The sequence below is a fragment of the Trichosurus vulpecula genome, chromosome 2 (assembly GCF_011100635.1).
Source record: "Trichosurus vulpecula isolate mTriVul1 chromosome 2, mTriVul1.pri, whole genome shotgun sequence".
NCBI classification, from domain to species: domain Eukaryota; kingdom Metazoa; phylum Chordata; class Mammalia; order Diprotodontia; family Phalangeridae; genus Trichosurus; species Trichosurus vulpecula.
In genome coordinates, this window is record NC_050574.1 from 373,665,838 (window position 1) to 373,688,365 (window position 22,528).

Here is a 22,528-nt window from a genome sequence, read left to right on the forward strand (position 1 = left end):
GTTCTGCTTGGTTCCAGGGAACAGAAATATGGACAATGACTATAAAAGAGGAAGATTTAGATTTGATGTATAGAAACACTTCCCAACAATTAGAAGCATCCCAAATAAAGACTGCAATAATATTTGAAATGGTTAAACTGCACTCCTAAAGGAAAAGATGAACATGTTTTAATTCTAATTGTAGATCATATTTCAAGGTCACCTGTTCTCTCTTTTTTGTGACAAAGTGAAATTTTCTTGGAAGATAGTGGGGCCTCCTCACTAGAGGTTTTCCTCTTATTGGAAATGTTGTGGAGATGCAGACCAGACTGTATCTCTGAGCTTCCATTTAACTATGAAATCCTATGATTCTATGATTTCTCACTAAACCTTCCCTCCTACTAGGGGATGACACCACACATATTGACTCTCCCTCAAACATCTTAACTACTCAGCTCCTTAATCTACTCACATCCCATGAGCTATCCTTCTACTCTACCTCAGTCATATAGAAAGATGGTCATACTCTTGATCTTGCCATCGCCCACAAATATAACTCTTCCAAGTTCAAGAGTTCCTAAATTCCTTTATCCGACCATAATCTATTGACTTTTCACCTCTTCCTCTGTCTTCAGTTACAAAATCCTGCTCTTCAACTACACCATGACCTCCAATTTCTTGACTCCTCAATCCTCTCCCATGCTATCTCCCCTACACTAATTACTCTTTCCTCTTTTCCCCATCTTGGCCACAAGGTGAATTAATTATGTGTTCTCTTGATTCCCTTGCACACCTGTTATATTGCTGATTACGTTCAGCCAAGCCTCAGCCTTGGATCATTCCCACCATTCACTGCCTTTTCTCTAACACATGTGCTGCTGAACAAAGTTGGAAAAAATCACACAACCATTCTGACTGGGTCCACTACAAATATATCTTATACAACCTCGATTGGGCCCTCATGTTGCTAAACAATCCCCTTATACTTTTTAACAACTCATTGTCCCTCTCTCTGTCCCACTGGAAGTATCTCTTCCAAACTTTTTCAGCCCTCCTTAAGCTTCCTATGGCTTCCCCTCCCCCATCCCACTCTCTCAGGTGAGAACCTTGTTTCATGTTTTGAGGCCATTCTCTGTGAACTCCCTCTTCTCCCTGCTTCTTTAACTCCCATCACTTTTCTGTCACTATCTCCTCCTTCACTCCTGTCTTATATGATGAAGCGCTTTTATTCCTTACCAAGGCTAACCCTTCCACTTGTTCAAAAAATCCCATTCCATCTCATCTTCTCCAACAGATTGCCTCCTCTGTCATTTATACTTTTTCACTTAGTTTCAATCTTTCTATCTACTGGTTCATCCCCCACTGCCTAAAATTGTCTTTGTCTTCCCATACTGAAAAAACTCTCACTTAATCCTTCCATCTCCATTAAGTATGGTCTGATATCTCTTTTATCTTTTGTGGATAACCTCAAAAAGGCCATTTACAATACATGCTGCCACTTTCTCTCTCTGTCTCTCTGTCTCTGTCTCTCTGTCTCTGGCTCTCTGTCTCTGTTCGGCGCTCTCTCTCTCGCTCTCTCTCTCGCTCTCTCTCTCTCTCTCTCCGCTCTTCTTAATCTCTTACAGTCTTTCCTCTGACTTCATCATTCCACTGAAACTGCTCTCTCCAAAGTTACCGATGATCTCTTAGTTGCCAAATCCAATGACCTATCTTCATCCTCTCTATCTCCAACACTTCATCTTCATTACCCTTCACCTCTTTGCAGTTTTTTGACACTGATAATCATTCTCTCCTTGATATTCTCTTCTCTCTAGTTTTTCAGGACACTATTCTCTCCTGGTTCTCCTTCTATCGATTTGACATCTCCTTCCCCATCTCCTTTGCTGGATCCTCATCCAGATCATGCCCTCAAACTAAAAGAGTCCCTCAGCCTTCTTTCCTGGGCTCTCTTCTCTTCTCCTTCTATACTACTTCAGTTGGTCATTTCTTCAGCTTCCGTGGATTTAATTACCATGTCTATGTTGGCGGTTCTAAAATCTACCTATCCTGCTCCAGCCTCTCTGCTGAACTCCAGTCTCATATCTCCAACTCCTTTTCAGACATCTCAAACTGGATATCCAGTAAATATTTTAAACCCAATGTGTTAAAAATGGAACTTGTTATTTTTCCCTCTTGACCGTCCCTCTAGCTTCCCATCTTCCCCATTAATGTAGCAGACAACACAGTCCTCCCATCCCTCAGGCTTGCGACTAGGAGGCCTCTTGGATTCCTCACTGTCTGTCAACTCCCCTATCAAATCTATTGTCAAGGTGTGATACCTGAGCAGCCAGTTATTGCTAAAAACCCTGCCCCCAGCCCCCAACTAAAAAACCCCAGTTTGCATAAGAAAAACAAACTTAGTTCCTGCCATTTGGCGTTCAGCGGGTGTCCTTGGCCCCCCACCCCCCACCCCCATGACTGTTCTGGGAGTATGGATTGTATGACCAGGGGAGTATGGCCGGGGGAAGGGCCTGATGCTCTGTTTGTTTCCCTGAGCGGGCTGACAGATGTCTCTATCTTGTGTCTACAAACCCAGCTGGAGCGTCCCTTGGTCTGCCTATGGCCTGGAAGGATGAAGGCCCCAGACATTCTTTTGAATTATGTGACTGTTCCTAGCTCTTATCTCATGAGTCATGTTGCGGGATGTATGGCATTTTAGACACAGAGATCCTGGGTTGTAATTCAGTTGACACTTTGTCAGCTGTCTGATATGCTGTACTTGCAGTCTGTTTAGGAAGTTCCTCTTCATGTATCATGATCACAAAAGTGGAAAAGGCTTGGCAAGCCTGCTAAAATAACATATGCAAGTTTCAAGAGATAATTAACCACTGCTCCTTGATCTATTGTATAAATTTGACTTCTCCACCCCAAACTCTTGGTCATTTTGATTTGGGTTGAACCCTGAATGGCCGCCGGCTAATAAATTCTCAATTTAAAACTTATACTCTGTGGCATGTCTCACTCGCTCTTGGTATAACAAAGGCCTGTGGATTTCATCTTTACAGTATCTCTAGAATATAGCCTTTCTCTCCTCTGACATTGCCACCACACTAGTGAACGATCTTATCACCTCACCCATGGACTGCTATAATAGCCTGCTGGTGGGTCTGCCTGCCTCAAGTCTCTCCTCCTCCCAATCCATCCTTTACTTTGCCACTAAAATGATTGTCCAAAAACACAGGTCTGATTATATTATCCCCCTCCTTAAACTCTAGTGGCTCCTTATTGCCTCCAGGATCAAATACAAAATGCTCTATTTGAGATTTGAAGGAACCTGGAGGACAGAGATGTAGTCAAAGTAGGAAACTGGAGGGAAAGTGAGGAAAGGCAAATACCAGATATACATAGTTGTGATTTTAGGGGCATTTGGGACATTCTTCTGCTTAAAAAAAGAGATATTTACCCCTATTACCTTTGGTATCTGAAATTCTACCAATAAATATTCATTTCTCTGCTTCAAGCATTATTACTTTGTTTTAAATGTAAGTATTCTTGGGAGAGGAGCATATTAAAGTCATGGCATCTTAATGTGAATTCACTTATTGTATTATTTCAAAACTAGCTAGAACAGGGAGGGCGGAGGGGAGAGTGTGTACATATAAGCTAAAAGCAAAGTTAATTTGTGGACAAGCAGAACTGAGTGGGCACTTGGAGAGTAGTAGATGTAGGTAGTTAGAAGACAGCTTCCTAACCCAGGACAATGTGGAAATAGGAACAAAGGAAGGTAAACTGAATGGAGAAGTCAGTCAGTCAATTAGCATTTATTAAGCACCTTTTATATGCCCATCATTGGGCTAAGTACTAAGGATACAAAGATAGGCCCTGTTGTCAAGCAGCTCACAAACTAGTGGGAGAGACAAAAAACAAACAAATATGTACAAATGAACTACATGTGGGATAAATAGGAAATAATTAATGGAGGAAAGGCACTAGGATTTCCTGTAGGAAAGCTTCCTTTAGAAGGTGGGATTTTATTTGGAATTTGAAGGAAGCCAGGAGTTATAAATGAAAAGGGAGAAAATTTCAGGCACAGGGAACAGCCAGAGAAAATGCCCAGAGCTGAGAGATAAGAGTTTCTTGTTTGAGGAATAGTAAGGAAGTCAATGTCACTGGATCAAAGAGGGAGGTGGGGTATAAGGAAAGGTGGGGGTGTGGTGGTAGGGAGGGCTCAGGTATGAAGGGCTTTGAACTCCAAACAGAAGATTTATTTGATCTTCGAGATGATAGAGAACCACTGTAGTTTACTGAGTATTGGGGGACATGGTTGGATCTGAGATGGACCCAAACACAAAATTTGACTCCTTTAGCTTAATCTAGGGAATGCTGAAAATCATCCCATATGAAGCTTTGTCAACTGAATATTTTCCCTTAGAATGGTTGGGGAGCAATCAAAAGATGAGGCAATCAGGCACATTTCTAGTATTTCTCACTAATTTCATAAGTTTCCTTAGGCCTAGCCCTAGGGGCAAGTAAACTCTCTTCTACTATTTTTGGAACAGGTTTCTTGGAAGTGTAATTTGCTACTATAAGGGTAAACGGTTGGCTGGACTTCATATTTATAAATGAATGTCAGCATCATTTATAAATGAACATTCAGGTGACTAGCTCATGTTACAAGGTACAGAGAATTTGCCTTCCTATCTCACACAGCCTCACCTTAAAAGCAGATCTTAGCCAATGGCTGCCTTAGATCTGAAATTTTGGAACAAATATATAGGATGTAAATATATAGGATATACAGAAAATAAAAAGTAAAAGAAGTCATAGTAAGGCTCTCCAGTAATTGAAAATGTAGATAGTGTCTTCACTAACCTCAAATTCAACTTTTTCATTTATTGTTACTTGTCCATAGTTCCAAACGTCACCATAATTTCCTTCTTTATGAAAAATTGTCTCTTCCACATCATTTTTGCTGCTGATATTAATGCTTAAACGGTAGACATTTTCACCATACATATGATACCTAGATTAGAAATATAAAATTTTTGTTATCCTTAAAAAAGTGGAAATGGAGCCAAGATGGCAGAGAAAAGGCAGGGACTCACCTGAGCTCTCTGAAATATCCCTCTAAACAACTTTAAATTAGAATATCATGGAGCCACAGTCAGGAACACAAGAGGTTTATCAGCTATCAGTTAAAGGAGCAGAGGGCTTGGAATATGATATTCCAGAAGGCAAAGGAGCTAGGATTACAACCAAGAATCACTTTACCCAGCAAAACTGAGTATAATCCTTCAAGGGAAAAAATGAATATTTAGTGAAATAGAGGACTTTCAATCATTTCTGATGAAAAGATCAGAGCTGAAAAGAAAATCTGACATTCAAACACAAGACCCAAGAAAAGCATAAAAAGGTAAACATGAAAGAGAAATCACAAGGGATTGAATAACTTTAAACTGTTTACATTCCTATAAGGGAAGATAATAGTTGTGACTCCTAAGAACCTTATTACTATTAGGACAGTTAGAAGGATTCTACATAGACAGAATGTGTGGCACTGAATTGATTATGTTGGGATGGTATAAAAAATGAATGGCTAAGAAAGAGGGACATCCTGGGAGAGGGGAGAAGGGAGAAGGGAGAGGAGGAATGGGGAGAATTATCTATAAATATATAATAATAAATAATAATAAATAAATAAATAATAAAATATATAAAATAATAATACATAAAAGATACGTACAAAAAAGAGCTTTTACAGTGAACAGGAAATGGGGGTGGGTGGCAATATTTGAATCTCTCTTATCTAAATTGGTTCAAAGAGAGAAACTACACACAAACACATAATATACATATACATATACATACACACACACACATTCAGTTGTGTGTGGCAATCTATCTTACCCCCAAGGAAAATGAGAGGGGATAATAAAAGGAAAAATAGATAAAGTTAGACAATGGCCTCGAAAATTCTGGGGTCAGAATATTCCTGTGGCAATCCATTACATTAATGCTAGTCAAAACCCCAACTCACAACATTATAAAAGAACATATCCTCAAAGATAAGACAAGTTTACAAATCTCAAGTATTTTTGCTTAAGATTTCAGAAACAGAGTAGGCAAGTCCTGCTAGGTGACTAAACATCAGGTTCTCCAAATACTGTTACATATGTGAATGATAAAATGAGCCATATTTCCTAGTGAAAAGGAAGTTATCCGCTCATTGTTGAAGTGTACAAGTTTTTTTCAGAGTACTACGTTTCTTTTTATAAATTACCTTCTTATGGCTTACACCATATATGTGAAATTATTTTGATATTATGTTTCCTTGGACTCATTTCTTTCACTTTGACTTTATGTTACCCTCAAAAAACCTTTTTCAAAGTGAAGGCAGTTATTTAAACATTTTATATTTTTTTCCTTATCATATAAAGTGTTTTGCCTTAGCACTGAGGAACAAAAACTTAACAATATAGCAAATAGATACAATTCCCTAGCTCTGATTGAATATGTTACTATGAGTCTTAGGATCATTGTTTGTCCTGGAGGTCTTGTTGTACTGTCCATACACTTAACTGTTGCATAATCAACAAATATATACTACGGGTTTGGGTAGAGCAGTTAGATGACACACTGGATAGAGCATGAGACCTGAAGTCAGGAAGACCTGAGTTCAATCTGGCCTTAGACACCAGCTGTGTGATCTTTGGCAAGTCACTTAACCCTGTTTGCCTCAGTTCCTCATCTGTAAAATGAGCTGGAGAAGGAAATGGAAAATCACTCTGGTACCTCTGCCAAGAAAACCCAAAATGGGGTCATGAAGAGTCAGACTCAACTGAAATGACTGAACAACAACCACAACAAGGGGTTTAGGAGTTAGAGTTTGGAAAATATTCTTGTGAAACCTCTGAATCGGAAAATGCAGAAGACTTTCTTACTTGCTACAATATGAATTCAACATTCACTTTTCAAATAACCTAAGTTTGACTTACCAGAAGCTAAGGCAAACTGGATCTGAAGAGGGAACTAAAGAGAGACTTGAAAGCCGAACTCTTTGTTTTCTAGCTGCTGGCCCCGTTGGGGTAGAAATATAAAATCCTGTTTGAAAAACAAAGGTCAATTTGATTTCTGCTTTTCATTCTTTGGAGTGCCAAGTAAGTGTAAGAAGTACAAAGTAGAATGTAAGAGTGTAGGGTGGGTAAAAATGGCATCAAGAGTGCAAAAGTAATGGACAACCATTAGCATTTTTAGGATGTCAAGAGAAAATAAAGGTCTCCAGCACACTGGGATTTTCTTTGGTGAACTTGAGGGAGCACATGGATGAAATGTCAGACAGGATGGACGGGCATGGATGGGCTGCTATTTGCATAATTGGAGAGAATACTTACACCTATGAGATCACAGATCATTGGGATAGTCAGTACTAGAGATAGCAATAAAAAAATAGAAAGAAGAAGCCCCTGTCATCAAGAAGCTTCTGTTCTACTAGAGTGATACAACATACACAAATAAATAAATACAATGTAATTTAAGTATGAAGAGCACGTATCCATAGTGTCCCTCCTCTGTGAAATAAAGTGAAGTGCCTTCAATACCTCTAAATGCCAAACTTTGCCACTATAAAAGTATTCAGCTTTAATTGTTTTGTTGGTGTCCTTTCTATTTACATTGTTGTACTCATTGTGTATATTTTCCTTTTTCTGTATACTTCAGTTTTATCATTTCATATAAATCTTACCATGCTTCTCTCACATTCATTGTTTCTAACAGCAAATAAATATTCCATTATATTCATGTACCCTGATTTGTTCAGTCATTTTCCAGTTAACCAAAGGTTCTTAAATTTTATAACTATTAAAAAAAACATTTTACCTTATAACATCCTCTCAATTTTTACTTAGCCCCCAAGGAGATCAAAGAAAGAGGAAAAGATCTTATATGTACAAAAATATTTGTGGCATCTCTTTGTGGTGCCAAAGAACTGGAAACAAAATTGGTCCCAATGGCTGAGTAAATTATAGTCTATATATGTAGTGGAATACTATTGCTTTCATACTGAGGGCTAAGTAGTGGTATTGTTGGATCAAAGGTTATACACAGTTTAGTAACTTTTTGAACATAGTTTCAAATTGCTTCAGAATGGCCCCACCATAGCTCATCAATGAGGCTATTTTCTCTAGGCCACTACACCATTTCTTGTTCTTTTTTGTCAACTTTCTCAATTTGATGGATAAGAGGCAGAATCTCAAGTTTTAATTTGCATTTCTCTAAGAATTAATGATTTGGATTTTCTTTATGTAGCCACATAAAAAAATTCTGATTGTGATTCCTCAGTATTTGAACTTTCTTTCTGGCTGCTTACAGTATTTTTTTCTTCGACCTCAAAGCTCTGAATTATATTTGACATTATTAGGAGTCTTCATTTCGGTTTTCTTTCAGGAAGGGATGAGTTTATTCTATTTTCACTTTTCTTTCTTATTCTAGTATGTCTGGACAGATTTGTTTTGTAATTGTCTGAAATATGATATTCAGTCTCTCTTTTTTTGACTCTGGCTTTCAAGTAGTTCAATGATTCTTAAATCACGTTGCCTTGATTTTTTTTAATAGATCAGTTGTTTTTGACATAAGATAACTTAAATTTTCTTCTTTTAATCTTTTGATTTTGTTTTAATATTTCTTCTTGTTTCGTTTACTTTTGCCTGATCCATCACGTTTTTCATGTTACTTAGGGAAGGTTTTGAAACTGTCATGCTAGGCTATTAATTCTCTTTCTATGTCTTTCCTACCAAGATTTTACTTTTTCCCAATTCTCTGTCATTTTCATTTCATTAATAGCATTTAAAAAAAAACTATTGCTACATTTCTTCTAAGAGTATCTAATTGATTTTGTGGCCAAGTTGTGTTTTCCATTGAGGCTTTGCTTGTAGGTATTTTAGTTATTCTCTTAATTTGTTTTGAGTGTCCCTGAATTCATATTTTATCTTTTGTTTGTTTCTTGTTCTTCCAGCCCTGCTTCTCAGAGCCTTAGGGTCAGGTCCTGCACCTCTTGGGTGGCCTCTTGTGTCTGTATGGGCCTGACCTGTCTTGTCTGGGGTCCAGCTTCTACATTCTTTGAGTATTGATTGCTTTTTTCTTTAAGGATAAGTAAGGAAGGCAACTTAAGTGGGAAACTACAGCCTTTTTACTGGGCTCTATGCAGTCAGATAAGGGGCATGATCTGACCTCTGCTCTAAGGCCCTGATTTGGGCTTAGACACCACTACTGTAGACTTATCCTTCTGCGGCACTCCAATAGATAGTAGTTGACCTGAATTAGGGGCTCAGCAGGTGCAGAACAATGGTGTTGCTAGCCTAGCCCTGTTCAGGGCCTATGGCTAAGTCTACAATATCCTCTTTGGCTGCTACTTGTTAGCAATGTTCTGGCCAGTTAATAAACATTTATTAAACATCTAATATTTGCAAGGCACTGTAAATTGACTCCTTTTCTACATCTGCTCTCTATGCTTGAGTCCATATTCCACTGCACTCTTCCTGGGGGTAAAGTGTGCCACAGACTTTGGGGAGATTATTTTGTAATAACTGTACTATTGTAATAAATACCTATTCCTAAAAGGTGACTTAGAAGTTTGGTTAATATCAGCAAATAGTCAATTGGAGGATGCATACCAGTGGAGGCTTGTGAGCTATACAGTATTAAGATGACACACCAACCCCATTAGTTTAACCCAAAGGGCTCCTCAAGGGCATGTAGCAGTCACACTCTGGGGCCTGGCCTCATCAATGTGGGCAGGAAGTGGGACAGTAGTTCCAGAATTTACATATGAGTCAATCTTCTAACTAGTCTCCTTGTTTCAAGTCTCTTTCCATTCCAATCTATCCTCCACTCAGCTAACAAAGTGATTTTATTTAAGTATAGCTATGATCATGTCATTTTCTTGCTCCATGAGATCCAATGCCTCTCTTTTACCCTCAGGATCAATATAAAGTCATCAATTTGATATATAAATCTTTTCATAACCTAGTCCTTTTCTAAATATCTAGGCTTTTCACACCTCCAGTAGCCATGCCATTGAACTGGCCCCATGCCTGGAATTCTCTGACCCAGAGTCTCCCTGGCTTCCTTGAAGACTCAGCTCAAATGCTATCTTCTGAAGGAAGCCTTTGTTGACTCCCTCCCCCCTCCAGATGCTAGTGACTTCCCCTCTCATATTATCTTCCCTCTACTCTGAATATATCATACCAATATCTAGTTATTTACATCTCGTTACCCTCATTAGAAGGGAAGCTCCTTGAGGGCAGAATTATTTTGTTTTCTATTTCCAGAACTTAGCTCAGTGCTTGGCACATAGTAAATGCTTAATAAATGTTTGTTGATTTGTTGACTAACTGACCAAATTCTTTCCCCACTTCAATCCATTTTAAATATAGTTGGTAAAGTGATTTTCCTAAAGCACAGATCTCTTCTATTCAATAAATTGAAGTGGCTCCTTGTTGCCTGTAAGATCAAGGATAATAGCTAGCATTCATATAGCACTTTATAAATATTTCATTTTATCCTCACAACAAACTTGAGAAATAGGTGCTTTTATTTCCCAGTTTTACAGATGAGAAAACTAAGGCAGAGTTTAAATGACTTACTCAGGGTCCCACAGATAGTAAGTGTCTGAGGCCAGATTCGAACGCATCTTTATGATTATATGTGGACCATTCATGGTGACACTTAGCTACCTCTAAGATCATATACGTACTTCTCTGACTGACATTTAAAGTCATTTAAAGGCCCCAAACTCTTTCCAAGCTTATTACATATGCACTAGTGCCCACTTCAGTTCAGCCAAACTGAGTTTCTTCTCGCTCTTCGCCTACCATACTCTTGTTTCCTGTCTCTGTGCCTTGTGTCTATCTACTGACTGAGTAGCTGCCCGGGCCTTATTTCTAACTAAAAATTACCTTTTTTTGGCCTCTCTTTTAATTATTTTTACAATGTTCTCACTTTTAGTTCACTCCTAAAATTAAGAAACCCTTAAGAGTTTTCAGTCCAAAACCATCAAAATACACATTCAACTTATCAATATCTGTCTTTTAACAGTAGTAACAACATATAATTTATATTTAGCAAACCAGTAGGACTAATCATAAATTATAATCATAAATATACAAGTTAAAGAAATCATTAACATTATCAAATGCTTTACATTTAGAGTATATGAGAAAATATATTTTGCAAAAGGAACGAAAAATACTCATAAAATCCCAGATAAACCAGTACATGTACCAGGTAATAGAATACAAGCTATAATCCCATGTATGGCAAGTTTATAAGGTGTGGGATCAGACAACGTTCAACCATGCCACCCAAACTCAGCCTGCAAGTTAACTCATTCCCTTATTTACTGTTATCTTCTAAAGTTTCAGACTGATCTAAAGTTATATCTGGTAATTTTTTTTCTCATTAATAAAGTGGCTATCTAATTTTCTTTAACTACCTTGAGTAAATACCAGTCAAATATTATTTAATAAAATTGAGAAACCTTCTTTCCTAATGTTAATTTCTCTTACTTTTCTACATTTACAAATAATTACTGTATATGTATAATTTATTTAACAAATGGATTTTATACTATTTTGGCTATACCTCAAACTCTCAAAATAACAATAGTTGATTCTCCTTAATTTGTGTGGAAACAGTCATTCAGTTCATTCCAGATATTGGTTGAAGTCTCTTAAGAATCTTAATATTTCTCCTCAAAATTAGTCCTTTAATTCTTTGCCTTCTGGATAGTAATCACTGAATCAAAGAAAATCTTTTCAAAATACACAATACTTGCCAGTTCTTCACAGAATTATTTTTTTATAAAGTTCTTTGTAATAACCAAAGTTAAAAACAGTTCCAGCAAGAAGTTTCTCCTCATCTCCTTCTCTTTCATATTCTCCACAAATTCTTCATAGATCTTCATGGATTATAGAAAAACAAAAAAACCATACACTTTCTCCCTGACTACATAGGGAAAAATACTATACTGTAAGCTGTTTTCTCAACAAACTTTTGAAATTGCCTACAAACTTTTTTTTCAACATGTCATTTATTCCTATCTTGGCTCTTAAAGCTATAGTAATAGTATCCATATTCTTCATAAGACAGACATTTGAAATGGCATACATATTGTTATCCTCAGTAGAATAGAAACTTTAGGGTGGAGATTTTCATTTTTGTCTTTGAATCACTGTGCATAGCACATAGTAGGCATTTAATATATTGATTCAGTCACATAATAAAACATATTACAGTTTTTATAATATTATGAAATATACATGCTTTTAATGACAGCTAAAAGCATGTATATTTCATTTTATGGTCAATTTTGTGCTTTCAATAATAAGTTAGTGGTGGGATTCAAATAAATTAACAACCTGTTGTCCATGAAACTGACCCGAGGCACTGCTGCCCGCTGACAGAGTGCGTGCAGGCCCCGCCCCCGCTAACAACCCGATCGTGGAACACGATATAAAATTAGAACCGGCTGAATCCCACCACTGTAATAAATCCTGTGGTTATTAACCTAGTACTTAATATATTGCTGTAACCTTTACACAAGCACACACAAATGCACACTCAGAAACTAGTTTTAACTGTTTCAGGAAGGAGAATATCTGAAGAGGCTACTGTGAATTCCGTGTTCTCATTTGAAACATCATTTATAAGAACGCTTTTAAATTTGTGTTTTGGGAAAATCACTTTGGTAATTGTGTTTAGGAAAGATTGAAATAGAGAAAGAATTTGGTCAGTCAGTCAAAAAGACAATTGGTTTACTTTTTCTTCAGTTAAGCATCTTTCTTTTTCTTATGGTTAAGAATACAGATCAATTATACCTAAAAAATTGCCCAGTGTATGATCATAATCTGGTCCAGTCAGAGGAGGATAAGAACTTCCTTGGATTCTTTCCCATTGACCATCATCTTCTATATCTTGGATCCAGTAACAAAATCCATCCTCAAAGTCGCAGTTAATTTTGTCATAATCTGTGAATAATAAAATATAGAAAATTTAATGCTGTAGTGATGAGTAGTTATAATAAGAGCACATTCTCAAAATCTAAACGACACTTTTGCATTCAAGGTTTTTCAACTGACTGCTCTGTACTGTTCTGTTGTATTCCTTTTAATTCTGAATCATAGCACCTTGGCTACAGGGATTCTCAGAGGCTAGATGGGAGGAGGAATAATATTTTAGACATGATACACCACTTTGGTCAAGGGCATCATCATCTTTCCTGTTACCTAGGTTGACAATTCAATATCATTCTCAATTCCTCACTCTCGCCTACTCTACACTACCTTTTTAGTATTTGTATACTCAACTTAAAATGTATCATTTTACACATTGATGTGCAGATTTGTAATTTTTATACATTTTTGAGTCTATGTTCCATCTTCAACTATATTGTAAGCATTCATTGTATTCTACTTCCACGTATTTTCCCATATCATCTAATACGGTACTCTCTACCAAGCAGATTCTCAAAAAGTGCTTATTTGGCAATGTTAATTAAAATCCTGCTATAATTTTCTGTTCTGTCTATAGTTCTGTTTTTTTAAAATATAACCAAGTTAAAGATCTCATAGAAAACTTCAAGTGGGAGAGAGAAAGCAATACTTACTGTTGAGTTCACTGCTGTTAAATTCAGTGTAAGTTGCATTAAAGCCAATATAATCATTTTCATCAGAATATATAAGAAACCTTACAGTTGCTTGATTAGAAAAAATGTATATTGTTCCTGGATTAGGTTCTGAGAGGGAAGCTAAAAGAGAAAGCAAATAACTGTTTTTAAAAAAGAAAAAAGCTTACAGTTTTTCCATATGAATTGAAACGTTGAACATAGTGGCAGTATATGTTTTAATGGTATTATTTTTCACAATAAAGATCACAAAACCACAAATTAATCTTAACAATTTAAGCACACATTTGAACTTTACCTACCTCAAACATGTAAGTACACACATGTACACTGAGAAGTTTTTTTTAATCTAAGTATACATGAAGCAAACATCTCTAAAACTGTAAGTTTGCATTATTTGTCCATTGATGTGTTCCCCCACTCCCTTAAGTATTATTTGTTAGTGAGCAAGGTAGTATTAAAGACAAAGCAGTGATAATAGATGGTGAGTTTGGAAGGTGCTAATGTACCAGTGCAACATTCCATATGGAGTCTTGCCACTAGCCTAGCAAGGTGATTGATAATAAACTTTCACATTTCTAAAAAGAAAAAAAAAGTATATTTTGAAAAGGTAGAAAGAATTATTTTGAAATCAAAATGGAAACAAAGGCAGAATGCTGTTTTTGTTTTTTCATTTGTTTGTATTTGTTTTGTTTTATTGTCATGGCTATTGCCTCAGTAGGATACAAGCTTCCTGGGAGCAGAGACTCTTTCTTTTCTGTCTTTTGTAGCCTTAGTATTTAGCACAATGAATTATCTGGAAAGGTCAAAGTTGACTAGAGTAATAACAGCTTACAAAATTTTAGACCTATAAAATGTAATTTGAATTGTTGTTCAGTTGTTTCAGTTGTGTCTGACTCTGCGACACCATTTTCTTGGCAAAGATACTAGAGTGGTTTCCCGTTTTCTTCTCCAGCTCATTTTACAGATAAGGAAACTGAGGCAAAAGGGGTTAAGTGACTGCCCAGGATCACACAGCTAGTGTCTGAGGACTGATTTGAACTCAGGTCTTCTGACTTCAGATCCACCATTCCATCCATCGCTTAGCTGCCTACCAGGTAAATACCCCAGATTACAGATATTTCACCTAATGGATAACCACAGTGCATATTTTTAACATTAGAGAATCATTCTTTCAATTTTATGAGGCTTTTTGGTTATCAAAAACCTCCTATTAGAATACAGATTCCTTGCTTGCTAAACAAATTTGTAATTTGCCTCCTTAAGAGACCTATCTACTTAGGTAGGTTTTCCCTTCCTTAGACAGTGGTTTCCAAACTTTATGTAATAACAATTTTCCCTACCCTCTTTTCATATTAGCTATGAAAATGATTTACTTTGATTTAATATTATTGAAATTATATTAAGAATTTACTACAATTTTATAACAAAAATTCTAATACACAAAAAAATATCAATTTGTCATTATGCTGCACTCGCTTAGTACAGGGACTTGTCACATAGTAAGCACTTAATAAATGCTGTTAATTGAATTTCGTAGGATTATAGAGTTTAGAGATTCAAAGGACTTTTAAGAACATCAAGTCTAACCACTTGAGGGAAATGTGGCCTAGAGAAGCAAAGTGATTTGCTCAGGATTTGAACACAGGGCTTCTAATGCTAAATCCAACACTTTTCTCCCCTATATCAAGCTGTCTTCCAAAGGTAAGGAGGAAATTTGACAGTGGCTGGAGTCAGAGGACCAACTGCTCCCTCCCTTTTTCAATAATAATCCTGGGACTAAGGCACAAGAGTAATTGTTCTGACTTGGAATAAAGGTCTTTTGGAAATCCATGTGGAAGGCTGGCACCAGAGGCCCACAGATGAGAGGCTCCCTAGGCTAGACGGACAGGGAGCCCCTTCAGGCACTTTGAGCCTGAGTCTCAGGTGCAAGCTAGAGAGCATTGTGGGTCCTCTCCTGCCATACAAGCTTAGCCCTAATGGTTAATACCCGATGTCCAGAGACTGGGTTGCTCCCTTCTGCCGCAACCCATAACCAGCGAAAGTGAATTTACCTTGTTACCCTTGCTTTTTAAAGTAGATGCAACTTATAGGTATCCTATTGGAAAAGATCCAATGATTCTGGCTATTGTTTGGGCCACCCTCTTCCCCCTTTCCTCCCTTACCTCCATTACCAGTCTGGAGCACTAAGGTTTGGACAACTCTACGGGGTTAATGAAAGTAGAAATTAGTGGACTCTAAAGATGAATTTCACTTAATTTAAAATTTTGTCCAGGGTGTCTCAGTGATGGTCTCTGGGTAGCCAGAAGATGAATTAAACATTACATGACTGAGACGTACAGGAGAGAACCATTTTAACAAGTGGTAGAGAACCATTTTTAAAAAGCCAATAATTGGACAGGCCTGACATCATTCCTTTAGAAATAGTTTCCTTGCATCAAACCAAGTAATTTTGTTCTTAGAAACTATAAAAACAGTGCATATTTTCTCCTATATTTTTCTTGAGATATGATATATATCCTATGATATGATATATATATACTATGATACTGTACATATATCCTATCATATGATATGACATGATATGATATATGATATGGGTGTATATATGTATATATATGTTCTGGATCTTTCTTCTTCCTCTTTGTCCTTCCTTCCATTTCCTGCTCCTCCATCATCAACACCATCTACAACCATATTAATAATGTTTTAATCAATAATATTTTATCAGCACAGAGGGTTGCTATGGCTGAAAAAATTAAATGCCTGTTGGCAAAACATAATTATGACTCTCTCTAAATTTGGGGGCTTAGTTGTTGGATGACAGGCTTTGAAGGGACTGTACTCAAAGCCATTCCAGCTGAAGACCTATGAGAGCTTGTAGTTTGTTTGCATAGCTAGTTGAAAATTCATACCATCATGAAATATCAGAGTACAAATTTTATGGAGGAGTAGTGGAGCAGAACAATAGCAATAATATTCATAATGCACTAGATTTATCAGCATTATTATACTTAAGAACCCCACATTTTTTCACATTTATTTTGACTTTTTCATAATCGTATGGTTAATTAGAGGACTCCTCATTTCCACTTTTGCTTTCTATTATCTTTATTACCCCTGACCCTTTGTATCAACCCTGTATGTCAGTTTCATTAAATAGTCTAGTAATGTGGGTGGCCTGGCTGATAGAGAAAGAAGAGGCGAAGGTCACTCCTTTCGTTCAGAGTTCAGCCTCAGTAGCTAATTAGGGAACTCGGTGATTTCTCTGCAAATTCCTGAGTCTTTTCATCCTTACAGCATAAAGTTTGTACACATGAACAAAAGTAGGTTCAGGGACATGCTGCAAGAGAAAGCCATTACAGGTCAGTCCACCCACATTATATTAATTTCCTTTAAAATACATTTATGCATTGCTTTTAGCTCAAGGAAAGTATAGCAACACAGGGACTTTCAGCACTCATGTTCCAAATGTTTTTTACTTCATTAGAGTTTATCTCTATAATCAACTACATTAGGCTGCAGTTCCAATTTACCTTGCTTTCAATGTGCTATAGACTTTAACAATGTTTGAGTCACATATTTCAGTGTTTAGAGACAGTGTGGAATAATGATGTACAGGCCACTATTCTGCCCCTGGTAAAATTTAGAGCCTAAAGGTTCAAATAAACAGGGAGTTTTGTGTGTATAGTGATGGTGTTGTTTTTTAACTAAAAAACATTCCAATTTCTTCAGATAAACGTACTTCCCAAAGCAGTTAAAAGTAGTTCAGGAAACTAAAAAGTGATTAAAAACCACAAACAAGGCAGTTAAAAGCAGTTGACAAAAAGATTCACTAGGGCCTTAGTAGCATATTCCTAAATAGCCCAAATTGCCCATAGTCAAGTTTCAGTTCAAAGTTACCTTGTCCCAGGTATGCACCATTATTCCTTGTTTGTGACAGTCCTGCCTGGTATGGTCATTGAGCTTTATTCTTCCTGAAGAAGTAATTGGTAACTTCTATCTTTTTCCCTACTTATTTTTCCTATTACTCACTTTCTGACTCCTTTCTCTCTGTTAAAGACTTCCTTGGGGACTGATTCTCAAACCCTTCTCCCACACTGGGCAATTCACAATTCACTAGCTTAAATGTCTACCCCAAGGAACTTTTGAATGGACAAAAGTGGCCTCAACTAGGTTATGGGCTCTTTCTCTCAGGCTTAGTGGATTGCCACACAGCCCCTCCACAAATGGTACTCTGTCTTGTTTTATCTGTTGCAACATTCTCTGGCCCAACAGTACAGAGCACTGCCACCCTGGAGCTATTATAGCTTGGGTTGATCTTTATCATTTAGGGTTTGAATCTCCAAGGCTGGGGCTGTGAGGTTGAAATGTTGAAATGAACTCTGTTTCAAGCCCAGATACAAATCCTGCTCCTTTTCCTCCTTTCCTGTGCTCTCCTGCAGATATTTTTGGTAGTACAGAATACTGCTGCGATAGTGGCTTTTGAAGTCTTAGAAAATTTGTGTAGTTTGGAGCTTGGATCTCCATAACACTGCAAAGAAGGAAAGGGAAACATGGTGTAGAATTGCTTTATGTCACAAGCCCATGGAATTGGTTTGGCTAGTGCAGACTTGTTGCCAATAGCATGGTGGGCAGTGGGTTGGTGGGACAGGGGGTGCTGAGTCAGCTCATTAGATGTCAATTCATGGAGTTTTAAAAATCCTCTTTTGGGCTCCTGGTGTCTTAGACCATGAAGACATTTGAAGTTAATTTATCATTGGCATATGTAAAATTTCTGTTTTGGAGAGATTTGAGAGGTTGTAGCATCAGAGAAAACATGTAGTCCTCCATCTTTTTAATCACACAACCTGGAGTTTCACTCAGTGATTCTTAAGGTATGGTTTAATTTCTTTTCAAATGCAGAACTAGAGAATTTTAGAGCTAGAAGGGTCTTGGAAGCTACCTAGTCCAATCTGTCACTCAATGCCGAAATGTCCTTGATAATATCCTTAGTCATCCAACCTCTGTTTGAATACCACTAGTAGTAAAGAGCACATTAATTTCCAAGATAGCTTGTTCCATTGCTGACAACTCAAACGGTGAGATAATTTTTCCCATTGGAATTGTATTTCATGGGTAGTAATTTTTTTTAAAAAAAAGAAACCAGTAACAATAAATTAACAAGACCAAGAACATGAACAAAAAACAATCGTAGGAATAATTATAATTATTTTATGAATTCTTCACAACTTCAAATATTTAAAACATTTGTTTTTGAGTAATAGGAATTCTCTGAATTAAATTAAAAGTGATGGTATAAAAATTTATTCCTTTGATTTTAAACCATAGACAAATTATTTTGTTTCTTTAAATTATCAGGAGTACCATATAAATATGGAATTTAATAAAAAGCTTAAAAGTAATAAAATAATATAAAATATTTTATTTACCTCAATAATAGATTTGGGCATAGTACCAACTTACCTCTTAAAATTTTGTTTGGTCCTGTGCCTTCATAAATATCTACTATGTCTGAGTAATATATATCAAAGTTACCGAAATTCAGTTTAATGGAAAAACCTTCTTGCACACTAAATAAGAAAGAAGAATAGATTATTATATTCTCTCAAGAGTTTTCACAACTTGTAATATATGCTAGGTTTGAATTTATCATCTTATGCAAGGTATTTGGGATTTTATAAATATGAATCTCAACATTGTGCTAATAATAGTGTATTTTGAATAAAACAATTTTTTTTCAGGAAAACAGAGCTTAAAATATAAACATTATAGAGTTATATGTATTTATATTTTACTTGAAAACATTCAAGCAACAAGCATTTATTAAGCACTTTGATAGTCCATGCATTGTGCTAGACACCAGGTATATAAAGACAAAAGTGAAATACTCTTGCAAGGACAAATCAATAACGTGTGGATATAAATATAGATATATGTATGTATACACATATACATACATACACATACATATATGCATATACATGGGTATGGGGATTAGGAAAGGCTTTATGCAGAAATCCTGAAGGAAACTCAGAATGATGGTGATGAGCGTAAAGGCATTGAACAGTTAGAAGGCAAGTTTGGATGGATTGTAGAGTGAGTGAAAGTGTCTAATGTGTTATGAGTCAGAAGACAGGTAGAGGTCAGGTTGTGCAGGATTTTAAATACCAAAAATAGGAGTTTATATTTGATCCCAGAAGTAGCCCCTAGAGTTTATTAGTGAAGAATAATAATCACAACCATACTTCAGGAAAATCAGTGTGACAGATGATAGAGTATTGGTTATAAAGAAGAGAGACTTGGGTGAAGTGGCTATTACAATAGTCTAGGAAAGGGATGATAAGGGTCTAAGTTAGGTTGGTGGCTGCCTGAGTGGAAAGAGGGGTATATGAGAGATGATATGGAGTCAGAAACATTAACATTTTGCCAATGCTTTGATATGTGATGTAAATGAGAACTAAGAGTCGAGAATTACACTGAATTGTGGATGCAGGTGACTAGGAAGATTAATATCTGCCCTATTTGGTGTGGGAAAATCTGGAAGAAAGGTGCATTTTTAGGGAAATGTGAGATCTATTTTGACATTTTGAGTTTGAGATGTCTCTGAGACACCTAGTTTGAAATATCCATTAGGTAGTTTTGACATTGGATTAGAGTTTGGGAGAAAACTTAGCATTGGGTTTTGTTATAGGATCATGTATTTAGAACTACATGGGAATTTAGACATCATCTAGTCCAATGCTCTCAATTTAAAGATGACCAAAGGGGTGGAAAGTGAGTGAGAGAAGTGGAGGCAATGAGTGTATACAGTCTTTTTTTCTAGGAGTTTGGATTGAGAAATGGACGAGAGATGTGGGATGACAACTTGAAGGAATGGTAGGATTTACCTACCACACATACCTACTAGAATATATTGAAATCAGCAGCAAAGCAATACAGTAGATAGTGAAAGACTGAAGATTGGAGAAAGTGGAGATTATTGTTTGAGCAATCTGTTGGAGAAAAAGGGAAGGGATGAAATTAAGGGTAAATGCAGAGGGGCTGGAAAGGAGAAAGGCCGCATCTTCATCAGAGACTGTACTAAAGAAGAGAATAGGGCATGATGTCAAGTAGTTTTAAATTGTAGAGAAGGGGAGGTCATGGTGATCCTAATTTTCTCAGGAAAGTCTGAGGTGAGGTCCTTAGTTTAAAGTATTAGGAATGAGTTGTGTCACAGCCTTGAGGAGAAAAGAGATTTAAAACAACTGTAATAGGGAGTGGTGTAGAGAACCAATTAGGAAGAAATAAAAGGGTCGCCTTGCTGCATTGAGGACCCAGTTGAGATTAGATATCATAAAGTTGTAGTGGACCAACTCAGCATGTTTGTGTTACTTTTTCCAGTTCTCATTCAGCAGAACGTAAGTAGGAAGAGATGTGTGAATGGTAGAATTAAACTAAGGTTGGAGGTTGGTAAGTCATCAGCCACTATATGACAAGGAAGCATGGAATTCAGCAGCGGAAGTCAGTGACCTCATTAACAACAATAAAGTTAAGATTGGGAAGGGAGTAAAAAAGTGAAACAAAAGCAAGGGTGATAATTCAGGAAGGTACTGAGGGGTGGAGGGATTGGAGGATAAAAACAGGAAAATGAAAAATAAAATCAAGAAATATTTAGTAAATACCTACTATGTGCTAGGCACTGTGGTAAGAACTAGAAAGGATACAAATACATAAATACAAGGGTTATTCTTCACTGGAAGCAATGCGGCATAGTGGATAGAGTGTTTGATTTGGAGTCAGGAAAATCTGGGTTCCTTACTAGATCCTGAATGAGTCAGTCACCTAAGCTTTCTTAGAGTCAGTTTCTTCATCTGTAAAACAAGGGGATAGTTGGACCTTAGGGTCCTTCCATTCTAAATCCATGGTCCTACTTTACTTATTCAGTAAAGGAGGAAGCACCAGCTATTTATTTATCTGTCTAGCCACAATACATATGTATATACATACACATATATACATACTTATATAGATCTACAGGCATATACATATGTATATGTGTATGTATACATGTCCTGTTTGATATGTATAGATTTCTGTATTTATTTCTGTATATTACGAAGTATCTATGGTGTGCATAGCCTGTTTCTAAGATGAAAATAGAGAAAAGTCAGGAAAGTATGAAGTGACTCGCAAAATTCTTATTAGTAAATTTTACATCTATGATTTGGTTTCCCTTTCAAGTCTCAGGTTTGAAGTAAAGAAAATTTATTTCTCATTTTTCTGGCAAATCATCACATCATCATTGACATTCGGTGATCAATTGATTGGTAATAAAAAGTCATGAAAGAAAGAAAAATACAAAGTATCCCTCAATCTTCTACAATCCCCTTCTGCTTCTAAAAATATGGTAGAAAAAGTACACTAAGAATTATACAGGTTTTAGACTGCCTATAAACATTATTGGTACTCTCAATATGAGATGCATATCTAGCGACCAGGGAGGGAACATACTACCAGAAGCACTGAATCATCTTTATATTAACTTTCTAGCTATAAGGGTAATTAGAAGATTAAAGGAACTTGTAAGGAAATAGGATATCTCATAAGTTCTTCTTGACGAGGTAAATGGAGCTGATGAAGTTGATTTTATTGTGTGTCCAAATATAACAAGTAACATCATTTCATGACAATTCAGTCATGTTATGTTGTTGTGCTCATGATAGATATTTGCAAATAGATCATCACATAAATAAATATAGTTAATGTACCAATATGTGTTACAGAGGAAAAAAAGACCCAGAAGTGAATGACTGTTCATTTGTTCTATGAACATGAGGCTTTGTAAAACTAAATGTAGGACTTGATTTGGTCACATGGGTGCCTCACCACCATTGTATTCTAAGTTCGTAC

At 36.6% G+C, this 22,528-nt stretch overlaps 1 protein-coding gene across 1 annotated transcript in view; it reads right to left on the reverse strand.

Annotated features, from left to right (window-relative positions):
- The window catches only part of TMPRSS15 (transmembrane serine protease 15), a 142,171-nt gene that overhangs the window by 61,777 nt on the left and 57,866 nt on the right, over window positions 1–22,528 (reverse strand). Inside the window, exons 8-12 of the mRNA XM_036746715.1 lie at window positions 19,103–19,209; window positions 13,619–13,759; window positions 12,831–12,980; window positions 6,954–7,059; window positions 4,831–4,981 (exon numbers count right to left, since the gene is read on the reverse strand). Of these exons, the coding sequence (XP_036602610.1) occupies window positions 4,831–4,981; window positions 6,954–7,059; window positions 12,831–12,980; window positions 13,619–13,759; window positions 19,103–19,209 (655 nt within the window). The remainder of the gene's footprint in view (window positions 1–4,830; window positions 4,982–6,953; window positions 7,060–12,830; window positions 12,981–13,618; window positions 13,760–19,102; window positions 19,210–22,528) is intronic.